At 48.3% G+C, this 25552-nt stretch overlaps 1 protein-coding gene across 1 annotated transcript in view; it reads right to left on the reverse strand.

Moving 5' to 3' along the window:
* The window catches only part of CCDC60 (coiled-coil domain containing 60), a 107365-nt gene that overhangs the window by 36186 nt on the left and 45627 nt on the right, over positions 1-25552 (reverse strand). The window contains exons 2-3 of the mRNA XM_059676716.1: positions 21052-21131; positions 3334-3504 (exon numbers count right to left, since the gene is read on the reverse strand). Of these exons, the coding sequence (XP_059532699.1) occupies positions 3334-3504; positions 21052-21131 (251 nt within the window). The remainder of the gene's footprint in view (positions 1-3333; positions 3505-21051; positions 21132-25552) is intronic.

Here is a 25552-nt window from a genome sequence, read left to right on the forward strand (position 1 = left end):
GCGCCCCAACCCCCTGATGGGCCCTGCTCTGTGCATGACAGGGTACGGAGCCCCAACCCCCCTGATGGGCCCTGCTCTGTGCGTGACAGGGGGTGGTGCCGCAACCTCCCCATCGACCCTGCCTTGAGTGTGACAGGGGGTGGTGCCCCAACCCCCAAATCAGCCCTACCCTGAGCATGACTGAGGGTCGCATCACAACCTCCCGATCTGCCCTGCTCTGTGCATGACAGGGGGTGGTGCCCCAACTCCCCAATCAGCCCTGCTCTGAGCCCGACCAGGGGCTGCACCTAGGGATTGGGCCTGCCCTCTGCCACCCGGGAGCAGGCCTAAGCCAGCAGGTCGTTATCTCCCGAGGGGTCCCAGACTGCGAGAGGGCACAGGCTGGGCTGAGGGACCCCCCCACCCTCCCGAGCGCACAAATTTTTGTGCACCGGGCCTCTAGTCCTATATAATAAAACCCTAATATGCAAATTGACTGGACAGTGGAATCACCGGTCGCTATGATGCTCACTGACCATGATGCAGATGCTCAAGGCAGGAGCTGCCCCCTGGTGGTCAGTGTGCTCCCACAGGGGGAGTGCCGTTCAGCCAGAAGCAGAGCTCATGGCCGGCAAGTGCAGCAGTGGTGGTGGGAGCTTCTCCCACCACCACTGCAGGCAGGCGGTAAGGAGCGAGGGATCCTAGACTGCGAGAGCCCTGGACTATGGCAGGGGGTGTCTGATTGATGGCTTAGGCCTGATCCCCAGGCTTATGCATATGTCTAAGCCGGCAGGTGGACATCACCCAAGGGCTCCTGGACTACGAGAGGGCACAGGCCGGGTTGAGGGGACCCCCTCTCCAGTGCATGAATGTTGTGCACCAAGCCTCTAGTATTTTAATAATTGGCCTTGTACAGCTCATAGAATTCACCAGGTAAGACATAACCAGACTAGTGTCTACAAGAGGGGCGACCTCATGCATATTTAAACCTATTAAACTTTAAGTAAACCATGTCTCTCACCCAGAAACATGGATTGGAGAGGGGAGAATGATGTGTTGTGACCGTGGATTAAAAACCCCATCCAAACGAGGGGAACGTTACAACTGAACAATTGAACAGTCACCCGAGGATCTTTAACAGACGCCGCCCCTCCCAGCCCCTGTTCACTTGCCTGTTACCCTGAGCACAGCTCCTGCACAAAAGAGCGGGTTTATTCCTTCTCTTTATTGCAGGAAAGGCAGCCAGCTGGCCAGTGACTTGGGAGCAGCAGGCCGTGGGCACCGCCGGCTGAGGGGGCGGGGGGCAGAGTTTGTTTGCTCTGAGCGCCTGAGACCCTCATGGAGAGGGTACCCCTCTCGGCCCCACCCCCAATCATTGAGTGCCCTTCTCTGCATCACCTGCCCCTTCAGGGTTCCATGAGGGCACTTCATGGTGGCCGTTGAGTGGCTGGATGGAAGAAGCTCAGGTCGTGATGTGCTTGCTTTTTTTGTTTGTGTTTAATGTTTCTGGCGTTAGGCAAAAAATACCATCACAGCCTCCCTTTTCAGCCCTGGCCTTCCTACCCAGAAACACTGGCTGTAAGAATTTCTCGTGGGCTGATTGATAGGCATATGTCTAACAGCGCCTATTTTTGTCATCCAATGAAGTCCCACTCAGCATTAAAGATCCTGCTCAAAAGCCCTGCCTCTGAGATTCTTGCCAGATTCCCTAAACTGGAGGGAAAGGGCATTGTGAAATAATAGAAAAATACTTGTATCAGTCTCTTCCTCTGGTTTTTGGCACAGAGCTCGCAAGACTCTTGTAATGTCCTAGCACTAGGACCATCTTTTGTTCTAATATTTGGTCTTAGACCTTGGTTTCTGACACACAATTCCTAAATTCATTGGAATTTCCTGGATGACAGGATTGTCTGTTGTTCTAATAAGGCAACTCTTGGTGGGTTCCTGGATGGCGTCCAAAAGCCATGATTAGAAGCTTGGAACTGCCCCAGCGGGTAGCTCAGTTGGTCGGAGCAGCATCCTGTGCACCAAAAAGGTTGTGAGTTCTGTCTCCGGTCAGGGTGCCTGCAAAGGGCAACCAATGGGCGATTCTCACATCAATGTTTCTCTCTCTCTCTCTTTTGCTGGGTCCCTCAACACCTCCTTTCTATCCGTGATCTGTGCCCCATTCTGTCTGCATGAGCTAAGGATCCCAGGATTTTGTTCATGCTGAGTGGCACCGTCCACGGATTCGGGTGTCATTCATTTGGGGTCTCAGGATGCTTTTAACAGATGACCTGAGTCCTAAGGGGAATTATGGTCTCAGCCTTATCCCTAACCTCCAAAATGGGGCTAATAATTACACCTAGTTCATAGGACTGTTTTAAAATTTAGACAGAAAGATGAGCATAAAGCACACAGTAGACCCATTATAATTATTGTTGTGGTTGTTATTGTTAGCTGCTGCTGCTATAGGAGGAACAAGTCATAATGGGTTAGTCTGAATGTGGTCCTCTCTTGCCTAGAGGGAAGACCTTTACCCCCCAAAGAGGGGCGGCTACTTTATTAAATAAACCAACAGACATTTTTTGTCCACCTGCTGGACACTGAGCTTGGACCTAGAGCGGCGGTTCTCAACCAGTGGGTCACGACCCCTTTGGCGGTTGAACGACCCTTTCACAGGGGTCGCCTAAGACCATCCTGCATATCAGATATTTACATGACGATTCATAACAGTAGCAATATTACAGTTATGAAGTAGCAACGAAAATAATTTTATGGTTGGGGGTCACAACATGAGGAGCTGTATTTAAAGGGCCAGAAGGTTGAGAACCACTGACCTAGAGTTTCAGGCAAAGGCCTAGAGCATTGGTGTGGACTAAAGTGAACTAGCATACAGACACATTATGGGAACCCAAAGTCCAAATGGGTTGTGGGAGGTGTTTGGGTTGAAACCCAAGAAAACGGGAGAGGAAAGCATTTAAGCTGGGCTTTTAAAGATAATTAGAACCTTAGTTGGACAAGGATGTAGGGAAGAGCAATGGAAGGCCCAAGGAACAGCATGGGAAAAGGCCTAGAGGCAGGGACAAGCCTGGGAAGGAGAGGGAAAGAGGCACATTTGGGGACCAGCAAGATTTCCTGTGTAGCTCTTGGTGTTGGATATGAGGACAGACACATGTAGCAGAAAATATTCCACTGAATTCCAGAAGGTGAGGGTGGCAGGGTAGGCTGGACCAGACGAAACTAGTCATTAGACACTAGCTGGAGAAGGGTCCCCACGCTGAGATAGCTGCCATCCCTCAGCCCAGCCAGGCAGCGTTCGCTGTCCCAGGTCCTTCCCAAGACCACTACGCCACAGCTACTCTGTCGACTTACTCCAAAACAGTTTCCCTGGATTGGATTTCTGAGATCTTTTTGGCTGGTTGGAACTTGTGTTCCTCTTCCTCTTTCAGTTTCTGAAGTTGCTGTTGCTTCTTTTTCAGTGTATTCTCCTCCCTCAGCATGGCAAAATACCCGCGGCCTATCTTCACAGACCGAATCAGGAAGCTAGAGAGATGGAGACAGAGGAGTTGACTATTAAGAAAGACTGTCTTGCCCTGGCCGGTGTGGCTTGGGTGGGCGTCATCCTGGGCACTGGAAGGTTGTTAGTTCGATTCCCTGTAGGGGACATGCAGGAGGCAGAGCGTGGGGCCAGCGCAGAGGACACCCATCATGTGTGGTCGTCGCGCATGGCCGTGGGAGGGCTCCAGGGACGCTGGCAGACCCAGCCAGCTCGGTGAGCTTTGGGCTCCGATTTCAGTGTGTAACTGGACCAAAGCCTCCACCTTCCCCTGCAGAACTTGTGGCCAATTAGATGTTGAAATGTCTGTGTTATAGATGGAATTGTGTTCCCCCAAAACTCATAGCTGGAAGTCTTAACCCCCGGTACGTCCGAATGGGACCTATTTGGAAATAGGGTCATTGCAGGTGTAATTAGTTAGGGTGAGGTCATGTTGGCGTAGGGCTGACCCCTCATTCAATATGACAGGCAGCCTTATTAAAGGGAGAAATTTGGACAAAGACACGCATGCAAAAAGAATGCCACGTGAAGATGAGGCAGAGATGGGGCGATGCTGCCATAGGCCAAGAGATGCCAAAGATCACCAACAAGCCACCAGGAGCTAGGGGAGAGTCGTGGAGCAAATTCCCACAGTCCTCAGGAGAAACCAACCCTCCTGACACCTTGATCTTGGACTTCTAGCATCCAAACATGTGAGGCAATGCATTTCTGTTGCTTAAGCCACCTGACTGGCAGTATGTTAGGGCGGCCGTAGGACAAGAATGCAGTATGAGCGAACATCTAGTCCTCCGCTCATGGAACAGCCTAACTCTTTTTATTTTCTTTGATGTTAATAACGTCTTGATTAATCAATTTTATAATAAGTGACAGGCGGATGGTCCATGGTGCAGTGAGTCAGAGGGCTTGAATATTATGTTCCAGGCCCTGGGCTGGACACCTGTTATGTATCAGATTCTATGCTGGGCACTTATTCGGTTTCAAGTTCTGTTTAAGGCACTGGCATTGCAAAGGTGACCATATCCTCCAAGAATTCGCATCTTAGTTATCTATTTTTTTTGGGGGGGGGGTCACAATTAGGAGGTTGGTAATAGATTTATTTACTTGACTTATTTTTGTCCTTATTCCAAAAAGTATTAGAGGCAGAAAAGAAAAATAAAAAGGCAGGAAAAACAACAAAATAAAATCAGGCGAGACAAGTATCAAAATCCATGCCACATGATCTAGTGCACAGATTTGGCCCTGAGCATCCTAGTGGCCAATGCAAAGAGGGAAACACAATCCCTCACGTGATTTCTAATGCCCATAAGTTTTTTAAAAAGCTGTTCAGGTGTTGCTTAGCTATTCCTTGTCCTGAACTAGGAAGAGATTTCTCTCAAGGACCTGCACAGGGAGGACACTGTGAAAAGTCAAGCCTGCAACACACCCGGAAATGCAGAGTGATGAATGCTTGTCTTGTCAATAACTCCCAGAAAGAGATAGGGGAGTCGGTGTTGGCCAATTGGAGGAAATCTAGCAAGTTTTCTGGTGGAATTGCAGCCCCTCTTCACCCAAGACAGCCAGACTCCCACCTGCCAGACCTCTGGAAAGACCTATGTGAGAGATGAACAGAGTTGGGGGGAGGGTCTGGACCCTCATGCCAGACACACCAGTCTATTCTGGGAACTTCGGGCTGCAGGATGTCCATTCAGGGAGCTTGAAATGCTCCCCTGGCATGTGTAGGCCCATTTAAAAAATGCTTAATATTTTAGCAAATTCCCATTTAATTCCCTACATTTTCTTCATCTTATTGCTGATTACCAGGCTATTTGTGTGAAGGGAGCTATTTGTAGGGAAGAGCAGTTTTTGCCTTTAAATCCACTCACTCGAGCCTCTTGCTCACTGCTTTTCGCAATGGAAAACTCCCCTGGCTAACATCGCGGGAGGAATGATGGGGAGTGAAACAATTAACTGCGTCAGGCAAGCGGAGGGAAGAAGCGGATTAGAAAATGAAAAGTTTCCTCTACCCAATGCAACTTCCTCTTAACCAGTGCATGAGGGTGGCTTTTATTTTTAAGGGACATCTGTCCTCTGCAGGGGAGTCTGTGTGAGCTGATGAATGAGGAATGTGCCTGTGGCCAATCGGGACACACTCAGCAGGGATTAGCTGAGACGGACAGAGGGCAGGAGTGGGCACCCAGGCTTCACTCCTGGCACCTTCAGGCCTGAGGGCAGGTGTCTGCAGAGGTAAGGCGCGGGCAGCAGCCCCGGATGGGATCTCTACTCTGCTAATCCCTTAGGCAGGTTGTCAACCTCTTCACCTTCACATGGGGAAAGTATTAGTTCTTGCCTCAGAGGGCTGTTGGGAGGGTTAGATGAAACGGACTGTGACATCAAGAGCTCAATTTGGTGCCGAGTACACAGGATTCAGTGACTGGGAGCTATTGCTATTGTCAGTTTACCCAAGAGTCCTGAGAGGTTGGTGTGACTTACAGATGAGGAAACAGGGAAAGGTTAAGTAGATGACGAGGGTCATACAGCCGGAAAGGAGCCAAGCAGGGATTGGGAGCCCGTGGGGCGATTTCACACCGTATCTCTCCACCTGCATGCGGCAAGCACATTCAGAGGAAGCTTTAAAGCTCTAGTAGAGTTTGTGTGTCTCTGGGCCATTGTGCAGAGTTCACCTCTAGGCTTCTAGAAGGAAAATGGTGGCTTACCCTTCCTCTCTGGACCATGCTTTACCTGGTCTAAGGCACTACCTGTGGCACATTAAGTCACCGTTCAGCAAATACTCATATCCGCCCCCCCCCCCCCCCCCCGCCTTTCTTTAGGCTCTGCCAATGTGACTTCTTTGGCCAATGGGATGTTAGTAGATGTGACTTAAAGAGAAGCTTGACATAAGCTTGCTCATTTAGGTCCATGACAAGGAAAGAAACCTCACTATTTCACTAAATCCAGAAGAATGAGAAAGGCATGGGCCCTGACTGGTTTGGCTCAGTGGATAGAGCATCGGCCTGTGGATTGAAAGGTCCCAGGTTCGATTCCAGTCAAGGGCACATACCTTGGTTGTGGGCACATTCCCAGGAGGGGGTTGTGCAGGAGGTAGCTAATCGATGTTTCTCTCTCATCGATGTTTCTAACTCTCTATCCCTCTCCCTTCCTCTCTGTAAAAAATCAATAAAATATATATATATATGGAAAGGCATGGAATAGACCTGAACCAAGCGAATGTTAGCCTAGACCAGTAAAACCCCAGTTACCCTACAGACACATGAGCAAGGAAGAAATACTAAAAATTACAGAGTTTTGGGGACATCTTGTTACACAGCATATTATGGTGAAAATAGCTGACCAATACATCATCCCTTATAAGACATACCATTATTTCATGAACCACGAAGAAGAAAAAAACCCATGCCAGTTACATTAAGTCAGGATTATACATTGCATCTCCAGTTCAGAGATGTTGAAAAGTGCCTCTTAAATATGATAAAATATGGTATTAAGGAAGAAATTGCCTCAGGCCCAAGAAAAGATGGTCTGGAACAGAACTTGGATCATAGAGTAATTAACAGCCCCTTCTGAGAAGCATCTAGCATATCTGGTAAAATATTTGGGCAATTTTCTGATATCCTCTAATCATTAGAGTCTAATGAAATTACGAATTCTTTCTGGGGTGTTAGATTGAACCACATAGGGGGCCCTTCAGACTTGTAACAAAGCTGTTGACCTTTATCTATCCATTTCTCCCTTGAGTGATGCTATGTGGCTCCTTGCTACTCAAAGTGTGGTCCCTGGACCAGTAGCATCCTCATCGCCTGAGATCTTGTTAGAGGCACAGAATCTTGGGCCCCAGGAAGGCCTCCTGAGTAAGAATCTGCATTTTAACGGGACCCCCAAGTAATTCCTATGCACCTTGAAATTTGAGTCGTACTGGTCCAGCCACCCTTTTCCTTCTATTAAAAAAACGACTCCAGAAAGAAATCTTCAAATGGGCTTTAGCAGAAGTCCAATTCCCTTGCTACAAGTTTGAAATAAAACTTGGGGCACATGCTAGGAGTCACCTCATCTCAGAAAGTTCTTTAAGTGTGTCTGCAGGAGACAGTCACCCTTGAGGGCACTCTGCTTGCAATAACTGTCCCACTGCCTGAGTCAGCCTCCATCCTCAGGCTCCTAGACTAGGACTGGAGGTCGTCTAAAACAGTCCCAGTTGTCTTCACGGGGGGCCATGCAAGAAGCTGCGGAGTGCTGGACAGTTTGGAGGCCATGAAGGGAACTTAAGTTCAACCTTTCTATTATGGGGGCATGGGATTAACCACTGCAAATCACTTTGTCAAAAAACAACAGCCCAAATGTCACACACACACACACACACACACACACACACACACACACACACACGCACACATGCGCGCGCACACACCCCTTTGAATGGTATTAAAGCTTTGCATCCAGCTGGTTTTCACTCACATTTTCCGTCTCTGCCTGAAGAAATATGGGGCTATAAAGCCAGGAGTGCTTCCGCGGAGAAGGAGTGACTTTTAGATGAATAAACACTCCTAGCACCCGGTTTCAGGGATGTCCTGCTCTTACAGAAGGGAATTGCCTACATGGGAAACTTTCACTGAACACATTTTACTGTTTTCAAATCATAGCCAATAATTCAGTTTCTCTCCAGTTTGTGGAGGCTGGCGGCTTGGAGAGCCGACTTCATCTGGCTGGCTCCCCCACCTTGCTTGGTCAGCCCACCCAGATATATTGATTTCAGAAGAGAGAGGGCAAGTAGGATGGCCAGAAGGGACCTAAACTGCTATCCTTAAATTCTTGAATTTTCAGGCAACCCAAACAACAGGCAAATTAGTAACGCAGTCCCAGTTCAAATGCACACCGAGCAAATATTTTCGCATTTGAATTCCCGCATTAGAATGCCCTGTTCATACAATAACTTAATAAATCTAGCCCGGCTGCCAAATTGACAAGAAGGTGAGAATCATTCATTAAAATGCAAATGCAATTGAGATGAAGTTTGGAATACATTTATTACAGTAATTGAACTTCAGTCAACTGTAGTCACAACACCGATTTTGAACTGCCTTTCTGACAAAAGGATGCGTTGTATTGTTCACTACCCGCCCCCCACCCCCAAGTTAATATCTTTGTCAGCATCCAAATTAGTCATTCCCCGAGTGCTAACGATTTGCAGTGGAGATCTCACTCTTCTTTATAGGACAAGATTGCTGAGATAAAGGTCAACTGAAAACACAAAAGATGGCACTGGTAGCATATTGTGTATACAGCAAATTAATTGCAAACATATTCTGAGTGCTCAGTGCAGCCATGTTCTTATTAAATCACATTGGAACATCTCTCTCTAACCCGAGGTCATTTGCTAATGGTAACACCCAACAATGGGAGCTTTGCGGAGTCCGATCAAGAGTTCAGGATGGATTTCTCTCCTTTCTGAATGGCTCAGCCCAAACAGAAGAGGGCCTGTTCACGGTTTCCTTTTGGGCCATAAGTCAGGTGGAAGGAAGGAAGGAAGGAAGGAAGATGCGGTGGGACTGTGATAGAGGCTTAGGAGACTTGACTCTCGGTGGGAAAGTCACTTAACTGCTTCACTCGTATTCTTTCTGGCTCCTTTGCAAAACTCGTGTGGCATCTCTGAGTTCTGGGCGAACGTGCACCCAGCAGATGCTGTCTGCGTCGGAAGAAGGCGCAACCTAGAGAGTGGCTTCAGCTGCGGATGCCGCTCTAGGGCGGCCAAAATGATTTATTTTGCCTGTAAAATGGAGACCTTACCAGTACGTTTGTTCCCTTTACCCCCTTCCTACTCACCCCCTTCCTATTTGGCTGCTGAGCAAACTAAGGCTGGGAGAGGTCCGGTTGTCTGACCATAGGGTTCATAGCTGGTGGAGCTGGAACCTAAACCCAGGTGGCCTGGTCCCAGGGTGCTGCACCAGGAAAATGCACGGGCTTGGCGAAGGTCTGCTCTAGCTTTAACTGGTCATCGTTTCCTTGTCTCTCAGTGTCCGTGACTTTGGGTGAGTCACTTTCACCTGTTTGAGATGCACTCCCCTCCTCTGTAAAATTGGGAAATAAATGCCCAGCTCAGGATATTGTGGAAATCACGTATGAGAGGCACTTAGCCTGGTGCCTGGCCCGTTGGAGGTAGTCAGTAAATGGCAGCAGTTATTGTCACAGGCATCGTCCCCCCCACCACCATCCAAGCCACGAATGACTGCGGTTGCAACTCTCTGGCTGTGTCCACAGCCAGGACAGGGGTTCGGCTCTGAGCCCCGCAGGCTTCTGGGAAGGGACACTTGGTTCAAGTGGTGAGCTTAGGAGATTCTCTTCTCTAAGGTGGCGGCCAAAACAGCCCAACTGGACCGCAGTTATTTTGGGATTTGGTAAATGGCCTTACTCGGTAATTCATAAAGGTTTGTGAACCCACTGTCCATGGTGGGTAGGAGAAACGCTTGGTTATCAGGTACGTAATGAAATTTATTAAACTGAAGGGCCAGGGAATTAACCTCTGGTCTGCTGACTAAGAAATTACATGCAGAAAATGTCTAATTACAAGTGGTTTTCTTTTCTGGGTTCTTTATTTAATCTCTAGCTCAGACTTTCACTAAAGAAAATGAAGAAAGAGGAAAAGAAGGAGGAGGAAAAAGAGAGGGAGGAAAAGAGGGGAAGAAGAATTGAAGGAACCCACATCACAGCCTGGTGATGTTTCACAGGGAGACACTGGGAAATGAATATGGGTGTAGGCAAAGTGGGGTGTACATTAATGCCAGACCGCCGGGTTCTAACTCCGACTCCACCAACAGCTGGCTGTGTGAGTTAGGCAGAATAGTTAACCTCTCTGTTCCAGTCAGCAGGAATAACTGTCACCACCACCACCACAGCTAGGAGAAGAGTGATACCATGTGGCAGTGACTGTGAAAAAGCTTGATGGCTACTGATCTCTTCTGCTTCTTAGGATAATCCTCCCAGGCAGCTCTGAGTCTGCCTATGAGCCATTTCACAGTGAGGCCATGGAAGTACAGAGAGGTTCAGGCATGAACCCCGCCCTGGACTGGAAGTCGCCTCTGCTTTTCCCAGGTTGGGTTCAGCACCCTCGATCTGTGCGATCCTGAGCTACTGGTTGACTTGCCTGTCCATGAACTCCCTCCTCCCACCTCCACCCAATCTGAGCTCCTTGAGGGTCAGAATAATTTCTAAATCTTTCCTCTGTCCTTAGAACTGGCACATAGGGAGTCCTCAGAAAATATGTATTGCACGAATAACTAAACCATTAGAAACCCTTGCATTTCCAGCCCTAATTAAATGCATGCGACTTTGGAGCGTGTAACAATGACACCGCCACCCAACTTCGATGTTGTCTTGGGTGGAGTAGGTGTATAGAACCATCTGCGCAGACACTGAATCATCCAAACAGGCTGGAGATGAGTGGTTGCCTTTGAAACATGCATTTTTTTCAGCTGGGAGCGGGACTAGCTGTGTTCTGGAAGAAGTGATCAAATGAAATAGGCTCCCCATGGGCCTCTCAGGAAAGTTATTTCTTTAGCTCATAATGCGGTCTCTCACCCGCCTTATGCCAAAAGGCTACAAGTGGTGTCTAAACCCCCGAAGAGAACGGAGATCCAGCGTTTGCTATCAGGTGACACAGTAGGCACATCTCATGCTCTGGTTGATGGTTCAACCTCCGGGACTTGGCAAGTTTACGTAACCGCACTGTTCACACACACTCTCCCTCATTCACACACCGTCCTGCCTCCGCCAACCTTGTCAACATCCTCAAGTGCCAACATAGTGAGCATGACCCAACGCGGCCGTTTTGTCAGAGGATGCTGACAAGGCTGCCGTCAGCACTGGCTCCCGGGTGCCGCGGCCCATGGCTACGCCTTAACTAATGTGAGTCCGCATTCGTAGGAGGGGCCCGCATCTCTGACGGAAGAACAAGGAGAAAAACCTGCCAAGTGACAACAAACAGCTCTGCATGCATCCCAATTAGGGGGACTTCTGGGAGGCAGCAGCAGCCCAGCACAGCTCCGGTTTCTAGGCAACTGCTCTCAGGAGTTCTGAGCCTCCTTGGAAAGGGAACGTTGGCAGGTCTGCCTTGCAAAGGAGTCTAATGCTCCCCTCACCACCCCCCTCTGGCCTGTTTACCCCATCTGACTTCGCAGCAAATGATGGCTCCGCGGGATGCAGAGCAGCTAGATATCCTGAGGCGAAAGCCTTGGGGAGGACACGGGCCTACAAGTTCGTCCTAATGACAGTCTCTCCTCACGGAGCCCTTTATCCCTGTTATCAGGGCCCTAACACCCCGCACGCGTTATTTCACTTAATCCCTACAGGAGACTCACAAGGCGGCATTACCGTTTCCAAGGTGGGGAAACTGAGACTCACGCAATTGCAGCCACTCTCCTAAAGTCACCAGATAAGATGGTGGGGAGGCCAGCGTCTGCACCCCGGTCTGCCTGACCACTGCCACCCGTCAGCTCGCAGACAGATGGGCCTGGGAGGACGGAGGTGCAGGGTAGCATTCAGAGGCAGCTCAGTGTCAGTTTTCAGTTCGGAGATAAACTGACTTTTTTTTTTTTTAAAGAAGGCAAACCCCACCTCCCTGCAATACCCATCATTACCTGTTGTGCTTAATGGCTAAATGGCATGAATGGGAGGATTCTTCCTCATGGACCCGCCAGTGTGGACATAAAAAATGCATGAGCAGAAAGCGAGGCTTTTGCTGGAGTGCACCGATGATTTGCAGAGCAGACAACAGGCAGCGGAATGCGGCACAAGACCACCAGCCCGTGCTTTTTACCCATGTTCTTCTGCTGGAGCGATGGCAGGGAGGACTTGCGGGAGGCCCAGACGCCTCAGGAGTTTGCAAAGGCGTTCCCACTAATTGTCAGCACCAGGGGCATCCCCGGGGGCTGAGATGCAGAGCCGTGGGAGGGGGTGTGCGGTCCACGGCTTCCTTTCTGACTTCACAGCTTGGTCTTGCCTGTCATCGTGAGAAGATGCTTCTGGTGGCCTCTTGAACATGGGGTGGGGTGATCATCTGCTACTGTTTGTCCTTGTCAGGGCGCATTCAGACAGACCCTAGAAGACGCAAAACCTCTGCCCAGGACCGCAGGCCAGCTCCCTCCTTGCCCCCTCCCCCCAGGGTCTGCTAAGCTGTATCAGTTGGAAACTAGCCTCTTAACTGTCTGGTCCCCCAAATTAGGCAACCTTCTCTCACCTTCCTCTCCCATTGGAGACGTCCTTACCTCATTTCCTAGGTCAGTGCCTGACAGAGAGCAGGAGCTTGGTAAAAGGTGTCTGTAGTCACCTCGCCTTCCAGGTCCCCTCTGACTGTGAGCCTCATGTGTAGATGGTTTTCTCTGCCTGGGACACCTCCTCCCACTCCCTGTATGCCTCTCCTTTGGTCCTTTCCTGTTCGCTCTTCTAGACCAAATAGGCGCAAACGTAGAGATGTAGAGGGTGTAGCTAGTAAAAGGCAAACGAGCCTGAACACACACCTTTTAAGGCTGCGTCTAGTTTGCGAACCACTGTAGACACTCTTACTAGTAACTTGCCTGGGACTTTTCTCTCCCCCTCCCCTCCTCCCAGAGGCTTTAAGATCTTACTTTCATGTGTGTGTGACCACCACTAAAGGGCTGCTTGAGTGTACAACCCAGGGTGCTGTTAACATTGTATTGTACAAGTTGCATTTTGGGGTTACCATTCACCCTGGAGTGTCCATTGTGAAGCGTGGCCTCTGGAATCGTGCAAAGGGGCAGCCCTGCTCTGAACATACACCACCCCCACCCGAGCCTTGCACATGGGTGATGATAGGAGACCTTCAGGAATAGTTCACGGGGTCTCAGGGGCGCTTGGCAGCTAATATGCACTTTGAGCCGTCTCAGGGCAGAGATGGAGGTCAGATTCCCGCTGTAACTAGCTGTTTGGATCTGGCTCTATTGAATGGGTCCCTGCATAAGCGCTTCTGGCTTAAAGAGCGTCTTGCAAAAACAAGGTTCTAGCTGGTTTCTTTACCTTTGCACCCACCTTCTGCCAGGAAGCTCTTGTTTGACGCTTATCCGACTCTTATCGGGATGATTCCTAAAGCTAACCCCCCAGTCAGATGCGCTGAAGGGCAAGGCCATGCCTTTTCTTTAAGTGGGGCCCACAGGCCCCACATAGCAGCACCAAGGCATTCAGAATTTCCTGGCCCCCAAACTCTGTCTGCCCCTGATGTCACTTCAGGGAACACTCTGAAGCATCGTTTGCGACACTCCTCAGGCTGACTGACTCAGGCTGTCTGGTTTGGCTGTCTTGCACTTTTTAGCTCAGGCAGGAGAGCACTGTGAGCATTCTTGCTGAATGTGTTCTCCTTGGTGCGGGAAGTGTAGGGAGGATGAAGCCCAAGGAGGTTTGTAGGGGTCCCTCGCGTCCAGTGGGGTATGGCAAGGCCAGGCTGTGGTGAGGGTTGACTCTGGGGAAACATTCCACTCCGTGTCATTGTCCGTCTAGTGAAGTGATCTATGTAACATATCTGAGTTTCTACAAAACAAAACAAAAACCAAGTATGCTGTCCCTACAAGTTTCTCGGTAAGAAAAGGACCAGAAGACCGTTTGGTTAGACCCCAGCTCCCACAGATGGAGCATGGAGAGGGCACTCCGGAGCCCGAAGGCAACTGCCGTGTGCAGATAGCCTGAGTGTCCGGGAGCCATCTGGTCAAGCCCTGCCTGCCGTATAGAGATTTGAACATTTTCACACTAAAAGGTCTTAAAAGTGAAGCTGTTGACATGGAGGATGTTCATAATCTATTGCTAAATAAAAATCAGGTTACCAAATGGTACACACAGAATGGGGTTTTTATTTGTTAAAAAAAATTACACGTGTCCATATAGAAAAACACTGAAAGGTGTTATGCCAAAATGTGAATAAGAGCTATTCCTGGGTGATGTAATTGTGGGTGGTTCTCCATCACTGATTTATGTAGACTTATCTATATTTTCTAGTTTTTTAAGATTGGTTTATTTATGTATTTTTTAAAAGTTCTTTAAAATATAGGGTTTGTTTGCTAGTTTGGAAACTGAGCATATGCAAACTCTGTGAGCCAACAATTCCACTTTTAGGTATATTTTCACCAGAAGTGCATACATATGTTCAGCAACAACACACACATACGTGCACATGCACACACACACATGCACACGCACACACGCGCGCACACAAACACATGTGCAAGAATGCTCACAGCAGCTCTATTAATAATAACCCCAACGTGGAAACGGCCCAAGTGTCCATCAGTACTAGAACGGACATGTTGTGCTGTCTTCACACAGTGTAACTATTAAAAAACTGAGCGAGAACGGCAGTGTGGTAACTCTCAGAGACACAGCATTGAGTGGGGAAAAAAGGCCAGCTGTACAATTTCACTTATTTTAAGTTCAAAACAGGACAAACTAACCTAAGTTTAGAAATCAGGACAGTGATTTTCTTTGGGGGTGGGGTAGTGACTGGGAGGGGACGTGAGGAGGGTTTTGGGGGGATCTTGGTTATGTTGCCTTTCTTGATGTTGGGTGTGCTCATTTTGTGAAAGTCTGTTGAGCTGTATGCTGAATGATTTGTGTGCTTTCCTGTATTATGTTATATTTCAATAGAAAGTTTAAAAAATTACAGGGCTTAATGCATGCAGCATCTACGCTAAGTGGTGGATTAGTGCTTTATTGTTTAGCCTGTGGTTGCATCCATTAGAGTAATGGCTTGTTGAACAATCCCAATAGGAAGAGATTTAAAATTAATGTGGAAATCCAGCACTCACAGCTGCATTTGCACAGCCTCCACTTATGAACTTGACTTTGCCTCCCCTCCCCCCATCCTGTTGGCTCCAGCTGTGCCGAAAACATAGCCTTCCCAGGTTCAGAATCTGGGATTGGGTGTGACATGCTGGCTGCAGCCCCATGACTGGGGACAGGGAGACATCCATGTAAAATAGTCACTCGGGAACGTGAATGATGTAATGCACACAGCTACCATTTACTGAGCACTGACCGTGGCCAGGCACTCTTCTGAGTGCTTTATGTGTATTCATTTAATCCTCACAACGGCCCTGTGAGGGGGAGAAAGTGTTTTTATAATTCTCCGTTTTGGGGATCAGAGAAACTAGGCAGGTCGTTCATCAGTACGTGGCTTGTAAGTGGTGGAGCTGGGATTTGAACCCAAGAAGTCTGGCTCAAAGCCTGTGTGGGCTCATGGGACAGAAGCCGGCCCTGTGCCTGCTGCCCTGAAGTAGGTTCCTTCCCGGCCCAGCCTACCACATGATCTTTTTAAGGATGCATCTAGTCACCCATCTTCTTCCCTCCGCTCCCCTGAGCCTGATGCCTAGGAAATGCCAGGGGAATTCCGAAGCATGCCTGCGTTCGTTCGTTCAACGGTATTTCTTAATCACCCACTATGCCGTATCCCATATCACAGAAGAAGAAACTGAGGTCTACAGAAGTGAATGGATTTGCTCCATGGCCACCCAGCTAATAACTGGTAGAGCGGGGACTTGACCCCACAGCTGCCTCCAAAGCCAGTGAGTTCTCAACCGTGCTATGTGAGCCCTCCAAGCCCGGCTGGAAGACTGAGCACACTACCTGTTATCTGGGGAAGAATTTCAGAAAACAACATTTTGAGTAGACCCTTATGTGACAAAAGGCTCAAGGGTTCAAGATATTTTGATGCTCAACTTTGATCTTCTAGTTAAATTCCTTATGATGTGGAATCCTCTGAGGCAGCCCTGGCCACAAGGAAAGGGAATAAAAGGACATTCGCCTTCAGTGGAGAGTGGTGCAGGAAAAGCAGAGAAGAAATCTTGCCCTAGAACTATGGCTAACTAGAGGCGTCAAAGACACAGGAAGACACCAGAAACAGAGAAAAAAAATGGGCAGGAAACCCAGGTCACATTCAAGATGATAAAAATGCAATTAACTTGAGCCAGGTCCTCCAGCCCTCTGCAGTGACCTACCCTTTGGGCGTGTGGCTGTGTTTATCGGCTCTGGGCTAAGGACATGGGGCCAAGCATTTGCCTTTATTAATGTCTGCCTGCTGGCTGCAGGGCATGAGGTTGATGTGATGGGGTGGCGGAGGGAGGTGCACTAAGGTCTTCTTTGAATGATTTATAAAGTGCAATTCAGAAGCCTTCACTTTGCCTGCATCCAGGGTATTGGCCAGTATATAAATCCATGATCTTAAATGCTCTGGGGCTTTGGGGCAAGTCTCAAATCCAGGGGAGGGGGCTGTGGGAAGAACCAGGCTCGAACTTCTAAATGGGGACCTTCTGGGTTACAGGCTATGGATGTGGAGGTCCTGGGTGTTGAATGATGAGATGTAGAAGCTACTGAGAACTGTCGATAAACGCCTGAGGTCAACGACATTTTTTCCAGCTATTTACATTCACTAATTAAAACCAGCCTCATTCATAAAGGGATTTGGGTGAGGTTAGTATCCCCCATTATAACACACATCGTTGTCTCCCATTCACAGGAATCTTGTCTGTTTTGTTCCTCGCCCTGCCTCCAGCTTTTTCAAGGATGCCCGCGTCGTACAGCTGGCGATACCTGGTACTCAATAAATATTTGTCGAAGAAAATGAATGTGCACATAAAACAAAGGAGGAGCCATGTCACCCTCAGACAAAGAAAAGAGCTTCTCCCTTGGCCAAAACCCACCCTTGCTCTTTTAATTGCCTGATTTCAATTGTCCACCAAAGGCAGCTAGAAAGCCAAGTCTCAGACCCCATGAGCACGTGCATAATGCGTGCCCTGCCCGGCTTGCTCATCCCTGTGTATTTGCTATTGCCTGGCCCTAAGGAAACATGACCACGGGGAGATCATGGCTTCAAGGTCCAACGTTTCAGTTGTTCGAGTCGCGGAGGTGTTTCTTTTCCTGAAAACACTCGCAATGCAAAGCACCGCAGCGTCGGGGGAAGGGACGTGGTTGGCGTCCGCAGTCAACCGGGTGGAGAACTGGGCATGCGCAGATGCCCCTGTGTGGACCGGCGCAGGAGAAACGGGGCAAGTGAGGGCATAGCGGGCTGCTCGGCCGCCGAACATCTGGCGGAGCCGGCAAAGAGGACAGCAGTTAGGTTTTTATTCTTTTTAGCATCGTGTTCAATTGGCCATGAAGCCAGGGATGGTGCGATTGAATTATAAGGGGGCCGAAGTATTAAATAACATAGTCAAGGTGTTTGGCTGGATTCTAATAGGCGAAGCAGACTTGGAAAACATTACGTGGAAAAGACATCCTCCTCTGTGCTAGTATTTCGCCTCATTTAACCCTGGGAGATGGGACCATGGGGTTTGCAGCTCTTTTCGAAGAGGTGATTCCCCTGGAAAACAGGGTGTTTCCTCTGGAAGGGAAATCGTCGCTTCCTGAAATGTCAGTGGGATCCAGAGAGTGGCCAGCTGGAACGTTTTATTGTCGATTCTTGTTTTCTTGCTTGTGGCTTTTCTGTCTGGCTTTCCCCACGTTCTCCTCCACGTCCAGACCTTGGCCAGGCTAGCCTGTTCCATGAGGATGTTACATTCGAGCTAGTTTCAGGGCCACGGTAAATGCATCTGGCAGGAGAAAGAGACTCAGCTTGCCAACTCAAGGGTGGCAGAAAAGCCACTTCTATATCACCCTTTAGTCAAGCCCCTCTGTTATACTGGGTGAGTGGGAAGTTCAACCCTGGTTATTTTGGGGGCCATGTTCCCAGGAGAGTTTAACTCGGAGTGGACAAGCCAGCCCTGATTTGTAGCGTTTGCTGGTTCCTGTGACATAAATATACCCTTCGTGGCTGATTTTGAGCTACCAGTGTGATGTGAGTGAATGCGGAGCTGGGAAGAAATTTGCGGTAGCCCCATTTATACTCTTCCCATCAGACAGAAATAACCTCAAGAGCATAGATAGCAACAGGGAAATGTATGAAATCATTAGGAAATGATGAGCTTCGAGTTTCTATTGCCTTTGTTTTAATATCAGGTATTTAATTGTAAGTTCACACAATTTAATTTTTAACAATAGCTGTGTCTGATAATTGGCTTGCAAATTTCCTGAAAATTTAGCAGTTGGTTCTGGTTACAAGCGGGCTCACCCCTGCTTGTTGCCCTCCTTGGGCTGGGTCGGGTGAGGCTTGGTGTCTGTCTGGGACTTAACACAGCTCAAAGCATCTCTTGGTACTTCTCCTCTCGGCTCTTGTCTACTCTAACGATTATTGTGGAAATTCTCAGTTCTCAGGCTCTAGAGATTCTGGTCTGTAGCTGGGATCTGGGTTAGAATCATCCACCGCAAGGCTGGTAATATTCAGCTGCTAAGAACTGACATGGTCTTCATGGCTGGGTATGGCCAGGGTCTGTTCCTAGTGATGGATGCCACGGCATGCAGATGGTTCTGTATTCTGGACCTCACCTCCGATCCAGGTTCCCTCGGCACCATTCCTTCTGAAGCCTGGGATATCCTCCAAGCACAGCCATGGGGCTGAGCACAAATCCCGTTGGAGGTTCATCTTCAGCCAGGATGCTGTCCCCACTCAGATAACTCTTGGCCTCCCGACCCTACGTCTTCCCTGTCCCTGGGGCGTAAGGCTTCCCAAGGCATCAGCCCCAAAAGCCCTCCAGCCTGTTTTCAAACACTGTGGAGGCCAGTATGTCCACAACTAACAGAAGAGTCTGAGGGTCCTAGCTCTCAATTCTCCCAGCCACAAACCCTCGAGTTTGGCTTCATGTGAGACTCTGAGACTGAGGCCCATCAGCCCCCTTGAGCCGGGAACGTTCTCTGCAGCATTATCTCGACCTTGGCTATTACGTGTGTGTGGCCAGGCTGTCGTAGAATTCCTCAGACTGACTGGCTTAAACAACAGACATTTTCTCCCCGTTTGGGAGGCTGGAAGCCCAAGATCAAGGTGTCAGTAGGGTTGGTTTCTCCTGAGGCTTCTCTCTCCTTGATCTGCAGAGGGCACCTTCTCGCTGTGTCCTGGCATGGCCTTTTCTTGTGAATTTATATTCCTGGTATCTCTTCTTCTTCTTATAAGGAGATCACTTATATTGGTTAGGGCCCTAACATTATGACCTCATTTAATCTTAATTACCTCTTTAATAGTCTTGCCTTTACAGTCACATTTTAAAATTTATTTTAAAATTCAAGATAAGAATTTTAAAAGGAACACAATTCAATTCGTAACAACTATTGAGTACTTGGAATATGTTTGGCCCAAATTGATACGTTCTCTAAGGGTAAATTATAAAATACACTTGGGTTTTTCATCATCATTTTTCATCACTTTTCATCATGTGTTCAAAGCAGAATGTAAAGTGTCTCATTAATACTTTTTTCTTACTGATTACAGGTTGAATGATAGTACCTCGGGTATATTGGATTAAGTAAAACATATTATTAGAATTACTTTCACCAGATTCACTTTACTTTTTGAGTGCAGCTACCCATGGCTTGCATTATGTCTCTGCTGGACAGCAGGTGCCAGAGACCCCCAGAGCTGACACGGCCATTCCTCCCGTGGTCAGTGGCGAGATGTCATTCTCTGGGGTCCTGTCTTGACCCCGCCCTAGTCCCTTTCACCCTTCCCTTCTCCCCGCCCTCTTTGCCTGCACCTTCCCTCCTCCTGTGGGACTCAGTCCTCCAGTTCCATCAAGTTGTGCTGCGGGACAGGTCAAGGGTGGGGGGCGGCTGGGCCGTGGAGCAGGAGGAGCTTCCGGATGGTGGAGGTGAAGAAAGGAAGCGTCTCGCTGTGGTTTGCGCTGTGGTCTGGCCCGAGTGGGAGACGCTTAGATAAATGGACCTTGCACGCTGCCTGCAGTACCTCCTGAGCATGGCCTTGTGCAGTTTTTGCTAAGAGAGCCTCCATCTCTTTCTCTGCCTTGAGTTGCTTGGCCCAGGGCCCCATAAATGATCCCACCTTGGATCCTTCCAGCTCCCAGGGAGGAGGTAAGGGGAGAGGAAACGAATCCCCTCTCACCCCCTGGGGATGAATATGGCCCTAGATCTGAGTTTCCTCACACTGTCATGGAGGGAAGGGAGTGGTGGGCCGGGGAAGGGCACTGTGTTAAGGCCATACAGGGGGCATTCACCCGGTGCTTCTAACAGCCTCACATTATATTCATTTCACAGGTGAGGACCCAGAGACTCAGGGAGGTTAAATGAGTCCTCCAGTGTCACCGGTGGGCAGGTTGCAGGGCCAGTACTGAGACCGAGCCTACCCAACTCCCAGCTACCAAGCTGTAGACCTGGAGCGAAAAGAAAAGACTTGGAGAGTACAGGGACTCTCTTGAATTGGACTCAGGTCCAGGCGGGAAAGCAGAGGGAATGCTAGGCAGGGGACTGGCACGCACGAGTGGGGACAGAAGTCTGGTACAGGTACTCTTTGGAAAAGTCCAACCAGGAAATGCATCCTTACAGGGTTGCCCTCCTGTCAGTCAGGGTGGGGGCGGGGCACTGGGACTTGGCAAGGACCTGTGGCCGCCACCCCGGAGCCTGATCATCCCTGTCAGGCTGTGTCTGGGTTATTCCACGCTGGGCTCACCCACCGGCTGCGCATCAGGTCTTTTTTGAGGTTCATTACTTCCTTCTCCATATACTTGATGTTCTTCAGTGACTTCTCTGGGACCTGATGGGAAGCCAAGAAGTGAAAGAAAAACACGTTAGTACAACTGCTACAAGTGGATCCAGGCTGCAGGAGGCTCACGTGTTCATCTGAGGTGTCTGATCAGGTTGGAGGGGGTCTGGGCAGCCCAGCGTCCTTTCTACACCAACGAGGGGCCATGTGGGACAGTGGAAACAGCAAGGGCTTTGGAGACAGGCAGACCTGAGCTCTGATCCTCGTTCTGTCCGGTGACTGGCTGTGTGATTTGGACAAATTACTTCACCTCTCTGGGCCTCGGGTGCATCGGCAGAACCGGGGACTAATTCCTACCGTGTTCTGACAATGAAATTAATTGCCAAATTCCCGACTCACAGCAAGCATTTGAAAAAGGAGGCTTCTCTTATCAGTACTATCTTCAAAGAAGAAGTGACCTCAGGATGCCTTGTTGAACTGGTCAGGCTTCACGAGGACCGGGACTTTGTAACATGTCCTTTATTATTTAAACCAGTTTGAGTTGGCTTTTCTGTTTCCTGCAACCATAAAACTGCTCTTTAAAGTACGCTTCCCTGCGTGCCAAGGCAGACTAGTCCTCTTACCCCCTCTCACTTCCCCTCTTGAGACCTCCAAATCAGATGCCCCCTGTCCTGGTGCGTTTTGCAGTGAAGGCAGTGGGATTGGCCATGTTGAGCTCAAGCAGGGAAATCAGGTTGCCTCTTCCTCATCCTTCTCTTACGCACCCCACTCACTCTTTCCTTCAGGACCAGAGTGACTTTCTTAAAATATATTGTGAATGAAATATACTTATGACCAAACACACACACACACACACACACACTCACACTCACACACACTCAAATTTCCTCACCAGATAATTTGAAAATATGTGATCAAAACCCTGCTTGATGTCATCGCCATGTACCCATCCCTCTCATAAACGTCTCGTTTCACCCTCCTCAGGAAGAAACGACAACACTGTCCACATTTCAGGCATCACCCCCCGCCCCCAAATCCTAATTTCAGTTGCCTGGGCACCAGGAATTCACACTGTTGGAATGGAGTGAATCTGCATTGACCTAATGGGTGCCGAGCAATCTAGAGCAGCAAAGCGAATTGTGTCCTCAACTTGACACAACACTTTAGCAGGACAAGAGCCTCCCACACGCCCCGCAATCATGTCAGCATTTCAGTGGATTCTCAGGAAACCGTCTTCATTATGACCATGGTTCAACTGCAGTGTAATAAGCTGGCAGTAATAATTGGCTGACTGAGGGCAGTCTGCTTGTCAGGGCGTTTACAAACACCATTCGATATGGACACAAGTCAGAATTTACAGAGCCTCCAAGAATCCCTTCTCATGGCACTACCACCACATGGACGACAAACAAGCCTTGGAATACATTTCCTTTCACCTGGCAGCTCCAGATCTAGCCAAGGAAACCATGTGTAGGGATGAAAAGGCGCCTGTGAGGATGTCTATAGCAGCCGGGGAGCAATAGTGAACATCTCCGTGTGAGCAGTAGGCACTGGGGGGATAAATGGCAGTCTCTCCAGACAGTGGTATGTGATGCATTTGAATTTGGTGCTAGTATTTATTTATTGTGGCTATCGACGGACATGATACAAAATATGAAATACTTAGATTAGCCGTGGGCAAACTACGGCCCGCGGGCCGGAATGAATGAATAAAATGGATAAATGACTAAAACTAAAAAAAAAAAATGAATAAAACTAAAAAAAAAAAGACCGTACCCTTTTATGTAATGATGTTTACTTTGAATTTATATTAGTTCACACAAACACTCCATCCATGCTTTTGTTCCGGCCCTCCGGTCCAGTTTAAGAACCCATTGTGGCTCTCGAGTCAAAAAGTTTGCCCACCCCTGACTTAGATCATGGAGAGTTTTAAGACTTATATTTATAAAAATTGATAGAAATTTCTAAAACTTTGTATAACCTGACATAAATTATGTTTTAAAACATCGATATATGGCAAAGTTTATGCTTAATTATACAACAAGCTGGAAGGAAATATAACAAGCTGTCAATAGCAATATTATCTCAGGGCATTTGAATTATACATAAATAATAATTTTCAACATGGGGTTATCTTTTTCCCTTAATTTTAAACTAATTTACATATATTACTTCTGTAGTAAAATAATAGTGTTTTTCATGTTTATAAAGCAATTCTGACTAATTCTACCAATATAAGCAAAATGTGATTTTTCAATGCTATTTTAAGTTGAGTAATCTAAATGTCAGAAATGATGAAAGTTAATAGTTTATTGTAATGCACGGTATTAAGCACACTGCTGTGTCTAGGCAGGAAATCGGAGCTCATGCGGGTAGTTCAATTCGGGGAATTTAACTTAGGGGAGCAGGTCCAAAGGAGTTGCAAGAGCTGAAAAGCCAAGTTAGTGATGGCCAGGTAAGCTCGAGATTAGCCAAGAAAGAAGGTTCCATCCACCCCCTCCCCGGAAGCCAGCTGGAAAGAGTGCTGGGAAATGCAGTTCACAGGGACCAGCACCCTGTGGGGAGCAGGAAATGGAAATGAAGGTAAAAAAAAATGATTATAGTTATAGTTTATGCAAATACTTGGCTTCAGGTGCCCACCAGCTATTTTGGGACTCTCAAGCTGGTTTCCCCTTTGCAGATAGTAACTTTGCATATTCCTTATCTTTTGATCCTAAGCCTGAGACCCCCAGAATTTTCCACGGCTTAGACGCATATCCAGAGTTCTTCCTCCCCACTCCGTCACCTCAAAATCACTAACGAAACCCACGTGTCTAGGGAATCCAGGACCCTCCTACTTCTGCCTGCTTCTTTCCCGAGAAGTGTTGTGTGGACCACCTCCTGTTGCATCAGAACTTGTGTGTTCTGTGCCTCACGCCCTTCAGGTCCTTATCGTCGATAAACAACCTGGTGCTAAGTATTTCCTCCCTGACACTGATGAATGTGTCTCCCTACCCAAGTAACACATTTGCAGTTCAACTCTACATTTAAGATTGTATTTTGGTTATGAAACTAACTAATGAACATAGTAGAAAAATCAGGAAAAGATAAAAATTTACGAGAAAATAAATGCCGAGTATAACCCCATCACCATCTCTTTGGATGTCCCTGATCTTGCTCTCTCTGACTGCTCCCGGCCAGCCGGGTGTCATAGAAGCCATCGTAATGCAGCTGACTTCAGTGTTCTGTCCTTGCATCTCCTGAGAGCGCCACTGGCCCTAAGAGCTTCCTGTTTTTCCAATGCTTTGCAAAGCGTGGGGGATGCCTCCATGTTTTGTTTCCTGGAAAACAGAGTTGAATCTCTGGCCTGTCTGCCTTTTTTCTGCAGCAGATGGCCTTTCTCTGACCCATCTGTTAAGGGGTCTTGGGAGCAGGACTGTGAGAAATACCAGGTAAACACTGATATATGTGTGTGTAGGGGGTGGGGGTGCGGGGGGGAGGAGAGAACTCAGACAGACTCATAGTGAAGACTTAGGTCGGGATGATTTTGGGGGGCAGGTATATTCACATTAATATTCATGTGCTGGGCCCTAAGGTGGCTCCGTAGTTAAAGTGTCAGGCCGAGCACCCAGGGACATGGGTTCAATTCCCAGTCAAGGGCACATACCTGGGTTGCATGTTTGATCCCCAGCCTTGGTCAGGGCATGTGCAGGAGGCAACCAATTGGTGTGTCCAATGTTTCTCTCTCTCTTCATCCCTCTTTCCCACTCTCTCTAAAAATCATTGTAAAAAATAACCTGGGTGAGGATTAACAACAACAACAAAATTCATGTGCTGGAAGCGACTTGGTGGAAGGTGACAGCTGAGAAGTGGGAGGTGCAGGAATACAGGGAGAGAGCTTGCTTTGTTGTCTGAAAGGCTCAGGTTGGCACCCTGGCTCTGCACGTAGGTGTTGCATCATCGCAGGCAAGTTACCTACACACCTCCCTGAGTCTGTTTGCCCATCTGTGAAATGGCGCTAAGGCTGTCCTACCAGTAACATTATTGTTCGTCTGTCTGTGTGCTCTACAGGATCCCAAGTGCAGGAGTCCTGGCCGTATTATTCTTCCCATTTCAGAGAGGAGCCACCTGAGGCTTCAAATGGTGAAAACACCACGCTATTAGTAAGAGGCTGAGTCTGGATTTGAACTCAAATTCAAGTGACATCAAAGCACGTGTTCGTAATTCTACCTCATTCTGCCCCCGCCGTAGTGGGGGCAAAATAAGGGAGAGCAGTTGCCAGTTATTAATGTACAGATATTACCTCTAAAGCATGCCCACTGAATTGTGTTAGATTTTAGTCACAAACATTTTTATACGACAAAATCAAGATGATTTGCCGAAGGCCATGGCCGGAAAGCCAATCTTTTAAATAACTGTGGTTCTCTTTTCTTTTATGAAAGACTGTTTCCAACTCATCTTTGTTATTTCTTATAATATGATCTACTTCCTAG

This window comes from Myotis daubentonii, chromosome 19 (assembly GCF_963259705.1).
Source record: "Myotis daubentonii chromosome 19, mMyoDau2.1, whole genome shotgun sequence".
In the NCBI taxonomy this organism is placed as follows: Eukaryota; Metazoa; Chordata; class Mammalia; order Chiroptera; family Vespertilionidae; genus Myotis; species Myotis daubentonii.